Here is a 15,278-nt window from a genome sequence, read left to right as displayed (position 1 = left end):
TTTTCTCATCTGTAAAATGAGAATCAAGATACCTAGCTCATGCTGTAAGATGTTTCCCAAAACCTGTCCTGATGACATCCATATTCGAGGGTCATTTAGAGTGAGTAAGGTCGAGGTGCAGTTTTCTCCAAGAAAAAAAAAAAAAAATCAAATATCCCTGTAGAGAAACTAAATAAAATCCAGGTTATCCATGACTGGTAACAGGAGAATCTCCAGGTAGTAATGGGTTACTGGCCTGATACGTAAGTTTCAAACAATTTCTCTTGATATTAATCTTTCCCTTAGGAATACACGGCCTGTATAGGGGCCTCAGGGAAAATCTCTTCACATTTTCATATACAGACATCCTGATATTTTTATAATTCTTCATGGTGTAACTGAGGCCGTCTGGAACATTTAACTGAGGTTTTATTCGTTTGGGGGGGATTATACTGTGAAGGAAAATGAGAATGCCACAAAACTAGAGAATATCTTATGGGATGCAGCTCCTCAAGCTCACATTGCCTGTCCTATCCTGGTTTCTGGCATGCTTTTGTGTGGTGAGTACTATCTTAATGCCATTCCAGGATCCATTCCTAGTCATCAGCCTTCCTTTAGATCCCAAACCAGATTCCTGACAAAATGGCTTCAGCACCTAGATCCAGCCAGATCTGAAGCACAAACTTTTCCATTACGAGAGCTAATTATTCCCTTGCTTTGATTAAGCATATTTAAGTTATGTTTCTCTCATTTGTAGCAAAGTTAGCTTGAGCACATATTTCATCTTTATATCTTCTGCAGTGCCTGACACAGACTATACCTGTTGAATAAGTGCCTCACTTATTAATCATACCACTATTTGGAAATTAAAATACATATTATTTTCTATGACATAAAATTTATAGCAGAAATGAGTATAGAAAACTTTTTCTTAGTCTGTTGCTCCCTTCACTGAAAAACGTTTCTAAAATAAGGGCCAAAAGTAGGGTTAAATAAGTTTTTGACATTTATTTATTAGATATAAATTCATTACAAAATTGACTCTTCCATATAATTAGAAATATTTTAAATCATAAACAAATCATGATCATTTAAAATATTAAGTGTTAAATTACATTTTACATTTATAGAATATCCAATGTAAGAATTATAACTGAATGTCTGGTTATGTTCATGTAACAAAAAACGTAGATAAACATATGACAAATATGTTAAGAAATATACCATATATTTGTAGCTTGTAAGCCAATTTCACTTGGTTTAGTGAAAAATAATGAAAAATGGTGCATTTAATATTTACCTTATGTGAATCTTTTGGTAACTGAAACAAATGTAAAATTGTGTATCTCGACTTTACAGACAAGAAGTAAACTTATCAAAAATTTATCACTGGATGTAGTAACTCTATACTTTCCTCTACACCTGTGATGTAGGTCGGTTGTTGAATTGATTTGTCATACTTTAAAAAAAATTTCTGTCTTCTTGAAATAGATCAAATAGAGCAATTCTTTCCTTTGATTCACTGGTTTCTTTTCTTCAAATTTTTAAAAATTATAGGTTAGTATCACTGCAGACTTAAATAATCCCGTGCATTAAAAGGCACCTGCCTAAGTGAGGTTTTCCAATTGGTGTTATTTTCCAGATACTGGTGAAATACATGTATGATTTAATTTCAGATGATCAGAAGACATTGAAAATGTCATCAAATTTTAAAAATTGATACTGGATTCTAATTTTTATGGGAGGTTAGGTAAGATAGTGCTGTACATACAAAGCACTTGATCCTTTAGGCCACTTATCATCGAAAGCCTCATTAATGTATCCTGGATAAGGGAAAGAACCATTAAGCCCTAAATGCTGAAGATATTAGTCTGGCCCCATAGATCATACAAAAGAGGTGCAAATAACAGGATTACGGTTAAAACCTAGGAGAAGAAAATCCATTATTAGAAAATGTTATGCACAATATAAAAATATTCATCACAATCACAAAAGTATTTAATTTTTATTTCTCACTTTATATTAGTAAAATATTAACTGTGGTTTACTGAAGAGGCAGGGTAACACCCCAAAAGTTAGCACATGTACTCAGTTGAGAGAAATTTCTAATTTTTTAAACATCAACAAAATAATTTTCTATATATAATTCAAATGAATATCAAATGTCTATAGATATGATTGTGAGAAGATGTGGTAATTTTCTTCCATATAAGCTAAAGCAAGCTATCATAACTTACCACAAATGTGCTGTAATTTCTTAAAACCAGGCTAAGACCAAGTTTCATTTAAAAGCTATTACATTTTATGTGGCTTTGTTTTACATACCAAATGCATTATGCTAAGCCTGGGTACTGCCTCATGGTACATGACATATGATAAGGCACATAAAAATGCAAAATAAATATTTGTTGACTAGTCAATTTAGTTTTACAGTTTAATCATGTAGACTTTCAAAATAGTTATGTTTCTCTCTTGATTCCTAATGTATTAAAGTACAGCCAATTCTAATTCTTATATTTGTTATTTTAAAAAGAGATAAATTTCACCCACACCAGGAGCACAGATACAAGAACGTAAAAGGCATTTTTTTGTTTTTGTTTTTAGAACATAGAATGTGTTTTATCTCTTCCTAAGTCAGGAAAATACTCCAGAGAATAATATGACTTAATACCTTGGATTCCTCTTCATGGATTAAAAAGAAAATTGGGTGGTAACAAAATTTTATAAAATAGATTATTTGCTCACATCACCAAAATAAAGCAAAAATCAAACAGCAACAGCAACAAACCACACGTCTTCATTACAAAGAATGTCAAGCAGCAGCCTTACGCTCTCAGGCACTGATTGTACAAGGTGACTTATTGTGACGTGGAAAAGACAAAAATGAGAAAGAGATTCAACATGGTGAAATTTATCAGTAACTGAAGATTGGTCCAAAATAACATAGGTGTGCATCTTTGATGTGTAAATTATTCTGGGAAGGATAGGGAGGTTGGGGGATTGGAAAGAAGGAAAACTAGCATGAGCACTAAGAATACATTTTTTTTAATTGAGAAAGAGAGAAATCTTTGATGTCAACATTTGCATTAAATCTATGCACACTTATTTAAAACCTAATGTTTCTATTTTTTAGATGCAAGTTATACTCACACAGTTTGACTGACTGAATTAACCTGCAAAAGACGCTCATTCCAGAAAAAGAATACTGTGATCAGAGCAATGATTTCTAGTATTAATTACAAATGGCTCACATTTTGTTTAACTGTATATAAAGTTCACCCAACATATCTGCAGCGCCTATCAAAGCTAAAGAGAATAGTGACCTGGGATGGCAGTGTTGGAGTAAAGCTGATGGGAACCAGCCTCAATTCATAGAAGGCTAGTAATTATCTAGTCCAACTTCTGTATTCTCCAGCTGGGAGAACTGAATCTCCACACCAGGGAAGTAGCTTTCTCAAGGTCACAGTAAATGAGTGGCTCTAAGTCTCATGGGGTGGCCGCAGTGTCCAACATGCTCACGTTTTATCACCACCCCATAGCACAGTGCCTAGTATAGTAGGTGTTCTACAAAAATTTTGGTTGGGTTGATGAATGAAAAAATGAGTATATGAGTGACTGAATGAACAAGTGAGACAGTGTCAGAGCTAGGCTGGACTATACTTGCACAGAATAGAAGTCTGTCAGCATCTGAGTGGTGTCAGCATCTGAGTGGTTTAGGATGATGACTTGTTCCGTTACCACAAGTCCCTCAAAATGTTCTTGCTTGAGCCACGTTGTTTAAAGATGCAATGCCAGGTGCCTATAGAAACTGATACACCATGGGGCATTTTGAAGTAATTTTAATTCTCTTTAATCTTTTAATTTATCAGTGATATTGCTTATCAGTAGAGTTACAGCTGTTAGAAGACACTCTTTTTCAACTCTACCATGGGACACTCAACTCACTGAACTGCCCTACACATAACATTACTCACATCTACATTATGTCTTCAGGAAGGGTGATGGGCAAAGACACTTGTTTCTACCCCACCCTCAGCTATTTGAACACTCAATAACAGGTACTTGGAGCAAGAATAGCGCTCCTTCTAAAGGCAGTTTTCAGAAATGAAGAGGAGCAGGAGAGGGAGAAAAGTGAAAGGGTGAAGTCTGTCAACACCTAACTGCTTGATGAAGGAAGAAAAGCTGTTAGACCCGTTATAGTTAGGACAGCACACGTAGGTCTCAAAGGAATATTCAGGCAGTTGAAAAATACCTTTTCAAGTATAGGGCAAAGGGAAGAAGTCAACAGCAGGTGTTGGTGTGTAAACAAGTCAAATTTAGGTGAAAGAAAAGCAGGCATGTTTCATTATGGATTCTTGGAAGCTACTCTCTGCAGATTTAAGTGGGTAATTGAGAGTGACATTTAAAGTGGCAGGAAACAGTCTGGGCAATAGCTTCCATATTCCACATAGTCAAGTTCCAGTGCAAGAGAGGTCTTTGTAAACAGAGTTCATGGCAGTCCTTTGTGATAGAAGAGGGGTCACTAAGCCTGCTTAGGGACCCAGGTAAACTTCCAGCCTCCCTCTCTATCTCGACGAACAAAGGCTTGTCCCTGGTGGAAGGAATGAGTTTTCACATTACAGTGAGGGCTCAGGGATGTGGAAAAGGCCATCTCTGTCTTATTGGGTGACACATCAGAAGTATAGTAAGGAAGAGTTTGCAGCCCTCCTGGGGGATTTGAAAGTTGAGAAAAGAAGGCAAAATCTTCGCTGTGGCTGGCAGTGCTGTGCGAGGGGGTTGTTCTGTCACCTTCGTAGTCAATTGGCAGATCCTCCCTGGGGGTATTTTCATGATCAACTGCATCATCGGGAAACTGCGGAAATATGCTGGTGAGTTTTCTGGGGTGAGAGGAGAGGGCACTGTAGTTAGCTGATAAGGTGTCATCAATGGTGTTAAGGTCTTTTAACCCAAGTGTCTGAAGGACCCAGGGATCCACAGGGGGCCCGGGTTGTTCTTCACAGTTAGCAAATTCACTAGAGAGGTTTCTCTTGGCATTTTTGCGATGGGGGATCTCAGGAGGAAAATATCTCTGCTCTTTGGGTTTCCTCTTCCCCTTTCTGAACTTTCCCCATGCTTTGGAGAACTCATCTGATGACAGCAATTTCTGGGGAAGTAATATTTGAAAATATACAGTCAGATAATCAACTAAGGTCATTTTCTTTACTGCTGTCTAATTATACCGCCTTCAAATATTTACTGGTCACCTTAATTCCTTAGAAAACTTGATTAAATTTCTATTTTCACACACATACGCACACAAGTAAATCTGATTGGAGTAGCTTCCGTTTCTAAATTAAAATCTATGATGACAAATTACCAGCTAGAAACTCCAATTTTTTTTAATAGTCATTTAAAAGTTGAAAGGAGTAAATGATGTCTTTAAAATTTCAATTCAGGGAAGTAATTATCATTATGATGATGACAATGATAAGTACTATGAATTGAACATTGGTTATATCCATGATCTCATTTCATATATGTACTACTAAAATCTCCTTTAACGAGGAAACTGAGGCACAGGCAGGCACATTAGTGACTTGCTAAGGGTCATGCAGCCTAGATTTAAACCTAAGCCATCTGAATCTAGACAGAACCACTGATTGAAACACTATGTGACACTGCTTCCTCTATTTCATTAACTTTATAGCAGTGCCATGTGATATGTATTATATTAGTCTAAATCTCGCAAAATTGAGAATGAGAGAAAAATCTGTCTAATTTATATAACTTACTAATTTAACAACTATCCTTTTTGAACAGAAGGGTGGCTGGAGTTAGGAGCCCAGGGTAATAACTAGAGATGTGCTCCCTTTTTTAACGAAGCTAACTGAATTGTAAAGGAATTAAGTATAGTATCCTTTCTTCTCTGAACTATGCCCAATGAGAGTAGTAAGAAGCATCATCAATGTAGATGAAATAATATCAAATAATGTAGCTTGTCTAGAAGTAAGGTAGAGATTGATGATAGAAGCAATAATGATAATAGAATGGCAAATAGATAATAAAAAATACAAAACCCAAAGAAAGAAAGAACAACAAAAGGGGACGATGGGCAAACTATTCATCCTTGAGTTAGAAATAGTTTATTTTAAAAGTGTAAGAAAAAAATGTTCATTAAAAGCCAATGTAATTGTCTATATCTAATTGCTGATCAAGAGATCTGGGCTCTAGCTGTATTCATAACATTTTAGAGCAGGGAAGATTCTTAAAAGATCTTTTAGCCCGTTCATTTACAAATGAAGGTAACTGAGGCCCTAAGTGAGAGAGTGATTTACCTAAAGTCAAACAGATAATTAAAAGAACCGATCGTCTCTCAGCTCTGATTCCCACTGCAGTGTTCCATCCATCCAACTCTGTCTTTTTGATTAACCTCTGTTGTCTCAGCAATTCCCTTGACTGGCTTTTGACTCTTAAACAGCTCCTTTTGTAATCTATAGCTAAAATCTGCAATCTAGATACTTCAGAGAAATGATAGATAAAAATTCTTGCAAAACTGCTGTAATTCCTTCAGAACAACCCATCCAATGCATTCCAAGGCACTTTGCTTAGTACACTTCTTACATTTAATCAAGGAGTTTTACCCAAATCGTCTCCTTTCTCGAATCACTGCTCTGTCCTTATAAAGGGGATAGTTACATACCTTGGCCTTTTCCTCAAGACATTTAACCAAAGCAGAATTCAGGTATTGTCTGAGGTGGTTATTCTCTTCATGTAACCTAGCAAGCTCTTCTTCCTTCTGCACCAGAGTATCCTGGAGCTGCAAAAAGCAGACAATGGTGAAGCCTGCTCCATTATATTGACTTTGTAACCTTATAATAATGCCACTGATCCTTAACCTCCTTAAACTTGATTATTATTCTGTTTGTTATACGAACTCAACCTCAGGGAGCCCTCGCCCTCAGAGGCCTCAATGCAACCTACACCCACTACCACCTGATCGTTCAGTTGTGTGCCCTGAATTTTTTATCCATTGCAAAGTGTTTGAAGAGATTATATAACTTTTAAAATTGTAACCACAAGGGAATTGGGGAGGTATGTAGGAAAATGGGCTGCAGGCAACTGTTTAAATATAGAAAAAGGTGTTTAGAAAGGTTTTACTGGACTCCTTCCTCACACATTAAAAAAAGAAGAAAGAAAAAGAGGTGGGTTGGCTTCCCTCAGCCTCAGACTGATCTGTTTGTATGTCTACTAGATTAAATTACTCTCTCAAGAACAACAGCCAACAAAATGTGGAAAATGAAGCAATCTTTGCAAAAACTTTTATAATCATCATCTCTTCTCCAAGTGAATAGCTATGTTTATGGGTTAAAAATACGATCACACTCATCTAATTTGATCTTTCCAACAGCCCTCTGAGGTAGGCAGCACCTATTCCAATAGACAAGGAAAAGGAGGCTTCAAGAGGTCATACAATTAAAATGTGTAAAGGCAGGGCTTGACTGCAGGTCCTCCTAGAGGGTTTTGGTGGTGGTGGTTATTGTTTTCTGTGACATTGATCATCCAACTTTGATCGCTTTGTGGACAGATATCCACTTTGGTTCTAAACTGAAAGTCAACATATAAATTTAACAAGGGAAAAGAAGCAATGTGACATTGAAGGACAATATTAAGAATGGAAAACATGGACCACGGCGGGTCTCAATGTTCTGATTATCTACACATACCTGTTTGTTTCTATAGAGCTGAGAGGAAAGCTGAGCCTCTTCCCATGAACACAAGTCAGGAACAGGGAAATTTGAGTCGCTTGATGATTCTATGTGAAAACAAATGGAAACTGAGAAAACACACTTGTAGTTTATGTGCAATAAAGAACTCGCCACAGGATTTTGGAAAGTTTAACAGGTTCAATTACCCTTCTAAAAATAGCTATTGTCTCCACCTAGGAAAACAAAATATTTAAAGCTTTCAAAACCAGCAAGCATGCTATGAAAGACAAATATTTATAGATTATATGCCAAAGTGGTTACAGAGGTGAATTTTTAGGAGTTAAGAGGTCACATTCCCCTCTAATATATGTATTCCTGCTGACTAAATTTATTAAGACTGTTCTATCTGCATTATTAATTCATTCAAATATTTATTGATCTTTCCCTCACTAAGCATAATGTTGCAATTCCACTATGTTTTTCAAGTTTTTATCTTATTTTCTAAGCTTTAGTGCTTGATAATATAGTGTTTTCCTCCTGACATATAAGTGTGTTTCAAGATTTTGCGGCTTTTTGTTTGTTTGTATCTTTTCTCAAACTCAGAAAAAATCATGTGGCAGAACCAACAATAAAGACATTTAATTCTGAGTGCTTGGCTCTAGAATGAAATGCAATTTTGGAGGCTACCATTTTTCCCCAGATGAAAATCTCTGTCTGCCTGTCTTAAATCTGATGGAGAATATTTATTCAGAATTCTATGTGCTAGCACTTTCTACTTTAAAATAATCTGGGCCTTGCTTTTCTGAAGACTTTGATGAAAATCTCAAAACTGTACCCCAAACTCGTGTATTTCAAATGTCATCATCTGTATGTCTTTTTTGCTTTTTCAAAAAAAAAATTTTTTTCATGTTTGACAGTAAACTATACCCACCAATAAAAAAGATGCTTGCACATGCTGAATGGTTTACTTTTACTTTCTGTTTCCCATCTGGTACAGTTCCTACTCTTGCTTTCCTCTACCTAAACTGAAATATTACTGAAATATTTTTGATTAAAGTGGAATAATAAGTAAGGAGACAGGAATAAAATTTTATACACTGTTTGGTTTCATATCCCTGGGCATTCTGTTTTCTCTGTTGCCTGTGGTAGAAAGGTAAAACTGAACTACTTGCTTCCTGACATATAAATGTGTTTCAATATTTTGGGGCTTTTTGTTTGTTTGTATCTTTTCTCAAAGTCAGAAAAATCATGTGGCAGAACCAACAATAAAGACATTTAATTCTGAGGTGTCTGAGAGTTTTTCCAGAAACTTGAGTGTTAATACAGAAAATCCTTTAATATTTATAAATACGGTTACGAAACCTCAGGTCAGAATTAATTTCCATCAATATTATGCTTCCTCCAAAGTTGAAGTCTTCTTTGGGTAAAAAGAAAATATTTTTTTCCACTTATAAGACACTGTTCATAGAATTTCCTCTAGGAAATGATCCAACTGGTATCTTGATTCCAAAAGCATCCCACGAGTATGATTTATAAAACTTTGAGCCAGACCCAAACTCCCTCAGTGAGTTGGAAATTTCCAAGAACCATAAAGGGATGTAGGAAGAAATTCATGTTGTCCATCAGACAAGGGGAAGAATCCCATTTTCACTATTTTACAAGTACAAAATATCAGGTTACTTAAGTTGTAAAATGCAAGAGTCTTTGGAGTTTCTTAAACTTTCCATATCATTCCTTCTTCAACAGAGTTCCAGCCCATGATGCTTTGCAACTATGGTGCTGGAAAAGGGCTTCAGATCTACCAGGAAAGCAGAAGAGCAGAACTTACCCTGTGCCTGTGGTGCTCGTTGGGGCTCTCTGTTGTCCAGGAGACCAGCAGCCCAGAAAGAGACCCAAGTCTCCGTGGAAACGTCAACACTAGATTCTGACGTTGTAGTGGAATACGGGCAATTATAGTTCTGGCCTCCTACAAAGTACTGGTCTTGGCAAGGCAGAACGGTGTTCTGTGAAATTCAGTATGAGGGGTATGGGGGTCCCAGGAGATGGGTTGATGCGGATTTGGAGGTGGGAAAGAGTGGGAGCAAGAAATAGAAATTACATGCAATGAATAAAAAATAGTCAAGGTGTTGGTATAGATCCCAGATCAATTTTGAGTGATCAAAACATAATTACTAAAAGGGAATCAGCTTCTTGGTTTACCCAGTACTTTCCTTAGGCCCTCTCAGCAAAGAACAGGCTAGTATTGGATGGACCACATTTGTAAATATACAAGAGTATTTTCTGTTGCAATGTCTGAGTCATCTCACAGGCTACCCAGGATCTAAGTAAAAGGAATTCTATTTAATGATTCAAAGATATGAGAACTGTTTGGCTCTTTCTAGCAAATATCTTAATTATATTTCTAATATCCTTGAAAAGCAAAGAGCCCAGAATGCTAAGGCTGAAATAGACAGAACCTGACATATAGTCTAACCTCCTTATTTTAGTTTCTTAGTTTCTGAATTATAAACTTGCCCAATTCCTCCCTCTGGCTTTAAATGCTGCTGGAACCTATAATGATCTGAATAGTTTGAGATATATATATATTCCAGAGATAACTAAATAAATTTTGCTTAACTCCAAGTACAGGAGCATAAAGTCACTCCAAGTAAACATATAATCAAAGCTAAAATAAGTTAGTCAGCAAAGATAGCAAGCTCTAGGTCTCTCCATCACTAGGTCTCAATGTCCTTCCAAAGTTACCTCGCCACCACTATGCCTGGCATGCATTCTCCACTGTGTTCTGAGCCAGTGAACATCCTCCTGCCCTCGACTCCTCAAACCTCAAACACACAGTTTTTCCAAATGTCCAGGCAGGAGCGGGTGTGCAGCCTTCCTGGGTTAATCTGTACAACAGCCCATTCCTAATTATTTGTCAATGTTTAATCAGGTAAAAGCCATTCATTTCAGCAGAGCCCAGCTTTGGACAAACTCTTTATTGACCACTGCAAGTCTTTTGTTGACTTGAGGACCTTCTTGGGCATAACATAAACAGAGAGAAAACAAGAAGAAGAGGGGAAAAAAAAGTTAAGTCAATTAAGTCACCCTTTGTTAATGTTCCCGGTAAGTTTAGTTTTGAAAAAGTCCAGTTTTGAAGCAGGTCCAGCTTGGGGAGTTCAGACTAAAGAAATTCAGCAGAAGGTGTATCAAGTGCTATTTTCTTTTATTTTAAAAGCATGTTTGTAGGCACTTTCCCTGAAGATATTATCAGAATCAGAGCTGAGCTATTATACAATTGACACCTGAGAAGAAAACAAGCCCCAGACACCCCTAGACTAGTTCAAGTCCAAGTGTTTGCAAATATGTGCATAATCTGGAAGAAGAGGTGGAATGAAGGCTATTCCAGGTGAAGAGGGAGAGAAAGTTGGGAGAAAGTACAGAAAGTAGAAATAATAGAGAAGGTAAAGGAATGAGAGAAAGATTGACACGGAGAGAAGGAATTAAGAGAGAGAAGAGAAAGCCCAGAGAAGATAGAGAAGAAAAGGGAGATGGGGCAGCAGAGAAGACCTGATGTAATTGGCAGGTAGCAGAGAAATCTTGCTTCCACGGTGGAAGAATTCTAAATGAAAGCTGACTAGCTCTCAGAGCCCCCAGGTTTCACCAGCAGACTAGCTAACGCCAGCTCCTCACTTACCATCTTGCAGTGGAAGAAGGCGCTGCAGACTGAGCCCACTCTTAATTTTTTCGGTAAAGCCCGTGGGAGCTTTAAATGGGACTGAGGGGAGGAGCTAGGAGAGGCGAGTTCTAATCCGCGGGAGCTCCGGGTGGCGCCCGGGGCTCCCGGCGAGAGCCGCCCTCTGATTTGGTGCGAGGCTGTCAAACTGGTGACGCGGGTCGGGCGACATCCAGCCAAAGCCAAAGTCACCGGCAGTCACGGCGGCCGCCGCGCCGGGACCTGGGACCTGCGGGTCGGGGTCCGCGGCGGTGGGTCCCGGGCAGGGCCCGCGCGCTCCGCCTCCGGGTGCGCAGCGTGGCTTCAAACCCCGCGCCTGTGCCGCCCGCGGCCCGCCGACCGGGCGCCGGGCATCAGGTGCTGGCGGTGACCGCTCCGCCGGCCCGACGGCGCGAACGCGGCTCCCACTCGCGCGGGGCGCCCCGCGGCCGGCCAGGGCGGGGCGCACAAGCCGGCCCGGGTGCCGGGGCGTGGGGTCAGGAAACGCTCAAATCGGCATCTCAGGGATGAGGGCAGCACTTGGGGGAGCCCATCCAGCAGGCTCCAGAGTTAATACTGCTCCTTGTTATTTTCTGGCCACTTGATAAATATCAACGTGCTGTATGACGTCGTGAATTGATTTCCCTTTTTTTTCCTTCTATTTGATGTGTCTCGTTTTCCCCAGCTTCTGAAGTGGGTGTTAAATGTGGAGGTGATCTATGTCCATTCCAGAATGTACATTTCAGGAGAAGAGTGGTTTCTGTCCATTTTGTTCACTGCTGTCCCCAAAGCGCCTGGAACAATTTCTAACATGTAATGGGTGCTCAACAAGGAACGAATTAAACTACAAATTTAAGAACTTAAAAGTGTCTGTCCCTGTGTTGGTCTTATCTTCACAACTACTATTATATAGAAAAAATTATTACAATTAAGAAAAATCAGTGTTAATACTTCTCAATTAAAGCGTTTGATTTCCACCATCTTTTCTGTTGCATTTTAGTCTCACAACAGCATGATGTTACATCCAGAGAAGAAAGAGGGGTAATACCATCTTCAAAACCGTTCCTCTACCACTAACAGCCATTCTTATTTCAACTGGCAATAACCCTAGGAAGTAGGTACTCTTATTGTCCCTGTGTCAAAGGATGGAGAGTGAAGCACTGAGGTTAAGAAATTTGACACAATGTTAACACCATTAGGAAGTGGCAAACTTGGGATTTTAACCTCTGACTCCAGCATCTGTGCTCCCAGCTATGGTTTTTGACTCTCTTTGACTTCTTTCCACCGCACGTTATAGCCATTTATGTAATGGGGATTGTTATGGACTAAATTGTGCTCCCCCCCAAATTCATATGTTGAATCCCTAACCCTCAATGTGACTGTGTTTGGAGATAGGGCCTCTAAAAAGGTGATTAAGGTTAAGAGGTCTTAAGGATGGTGCCCCAATCCAATAAGACTGGTGCGCTTATCAGGAGAGGAAGAGACACCAGGAAAGGCCTACAAAGAGAAGAGGCCATGTGAGGACACAGCAAGAAGATGGCCATTTGCGAGTCGAGGAGAAACTGATAACCCTACTGATGCCTTGATCTTGGACTTCTAGCCTCCAGAACTGTGAGAAAATAAATTTCTGTTGTTTAAGCCACTCAGTCTGCAGATTTTGTTAGGGCAGCCCTAGCAAACTAATACAGACATGGTATAGGCATTGAGAAAACTTCTGGTTCTGGTTGGCATAGATCTTTCTCTAATCCAGTTTTGACCTGTATTTATTCTGCCTTCTTTTGTACTTATCACCCATAGCACTTAGCAGTAACTAGTACATAGCAGATGCTCATTAAGTGCTATGTGTCCAAAATTAAGGAAGGAATGGAACAGGAAGAGGAGGAAAGTACCAGACTTGATAGGGTATCTTTTTCCAGCTCTAATACTGTTTATTCACAAACATTTTTTCAAGTGAATAGTACCAGGTTTGGGGATTACTGCCTGGAAGATACTGCCTGGGTTACTTGACATGACTCATATCAGTGAATGATGTGAGAGAGTGGTCCCTCTCTGCTCTCGCTGCCCAACGGGCAAGGATGCCCTGATAATATGACCCTGAGATGATGAGGGAAACAGATCAAACCCATTTAGGCTGTAGGAATCAATGATCTTGTTCAGGGTAAAGAAAACTTTAATTAGTTTTATGACGAGCAGCAGGAGAAGCAAAAGGAGGATCAAATTGTTTTATTTTTGGAAATTGTCATAAATGAGACATGAGCCTCTAGAAAGTACAGTTTTTTTGACACTCAAAATGGGCAATTGTGCAAACATGATACGAAAATAAAGGGCATTGGCTTTGGATCCAAATATACCTGGGTTCAAACTCCTGCTCTACTGTCTGAGATTGAATCACCTGGGGCTATGTTACCATGGTCTCTAAATCCTCAGTTAGCTTCCCTGGTAGATTAAGAAAGAAATACCCATCAGAGAGGTTTATTAAAAACCTGATCATTAATGCTTGAAAATTCCTAATTCACTGCCTAAATCATGACTAGTAGCAATTATTATTGTTAGATGTGGAGGACTCTGCCTTTGAACATATATGCTGCTGTGCCTTGCTTGTTAAAAATAACTGAAAATGAAATCTACATTTATAAAACAGGTTTTTTTTTTGAAGGCTAGAAATATTTTTTAAAAGCCTTTGATGGATTTTAAGCACAAATCCTTGATAAATCATTAACTACTTTAGCTTAGTAGGAGTGGGAGTATATATGGTGGCAGAAAATTCTAAAGTTCAACTGTGAGGAGCTATTGACAATTGAACATAAATCAGAAGATAAAGCTGTCTTGAAATCATAAACTGATGGAAAAATTTCCAAATTCTTAAAATCGGATTTAAGCACATCTTTTTATTTAAGATCTACTGCTTAGGTATAAGCCTTATTTTTTGTTTGTTTGCTTGATGATTTTTTTAAAATTAATCAAGTAAGCAATAATGTAAAATTCTTGGGTCATTTTTTATTAATACATATGAAAGAAAGAAGTGTACCTTCCCTAGCAATTGCAACCCATGAAGATGTTTTTTCTTCTATGAACAATACAATCAGTTAAAAACTGCCTTTTGTATTGTGTATTAAAAAGGAGGTAGCTAATAACAGCCCAAATTGTTGAATCAGGGCACTGCCTCCTGCCAGGGCAAAGATATAACAAAATAGAAGGTAATTTGACCTGCACACAAACCAAGTCTGTAGACAGAAAAGGGTAGAGTGTGATCAGAGGTGGGCCAAGGAGATAAATAAATTGGCATATGGAATGTTCTTTTATTTCACCCCTGGAGGACACTTTATTCGATTACCTCATTAGTGAAGTCAGCAGCATATATAATAAAAGAACAATTTTAAAATTCTCTTTATAAACGTAGCCTTTTCCCATAGCTTCAACAGCTGAATCTCCAGGCAATAAAAAGATAGTATTTCTGCTTTCACAAGTAGGTAAAGAAAAGCATAACCCTTAGAAAAAATTAAGTGCAGTAGATAATTTAGACTGGGAGATTTAACATTTGCATATTTTATTTTAGCATATCCAGAGAACCATGACACATTTAGTTTGTTGAGGCATAGTTTTGAATTTCACCGCTCCAGAATGATGTGCAGAAATCAATTATGTCGATGAGCACAGGGTCTTGCCTACTCCCCACCATCTATGTGTCAGCATAGCTTCCAGCAACCATCACATATGCAATAACTTATGCAGTGGTAAAAACTGTTTCTACAAGAACAATAGGTACATAAAAGGAAGGCAACTGTTAATTCTGGCAACAGAAATGAAAAAAAATAAGTTTGAGAAAATGATATCATGTTATTAGCCAGAAAAGAGAAAGGCCTTGGATAAATTAAAGAGTGAAATGTTCACTTTGGGCCTAAATCAGATTAGTGGTATATAGA

At 38.3% G+C, this 15,278-nt stretch overlaps 1 protein-coding gene across 1 annotated transcript; it reads right to left on the bottom strand.

Annotated features, from left to right (window-relative positions):
- Nucleotides 1-4,501: 4,501 nt before the first annotated feature.
- Nucleotides 4,502-11,340, bottom strand: GMNC (geminin coiled-coil domain containing). Its single transcript, XM_087439410.1, has 5 exons — nt 11,305-11,340; nt 9,493-9,667; nt 7,683-7,771; nt 6,659-6,775; nt 4,502-5,122 (listed from the first exon to the last, which is right to left on the bottom strand). Exons 1-5 carry the CDS (start codon nt 11,338-11,340, stop codon nt 4,502-4,504), a joined length of 1,038 nt encoding a protein of 345 aa, XP_087295536.1.
- Nucleotides 11,341-15,278: the final 3,938 nt, after the last annotated feature.

The sequence above is a fragment of the Ceratotherium simum genome, chromosome 15, assembly GCF_057802395.1.
Source record: "Ceratotherium simum simum isolate JZ-2026a chromosome 15, ASM5780239v1, whole genome shotgun sequence".
NCBI lineage: Eukaryota > Metazoa > Chordata > Mammalia > Perissodactyla > Rhinocerotidae > Ceratotherium > Ceratotherium simum.
This window is presented reverse-complemented; position numbering and strand designations above follow the sequence as displayed.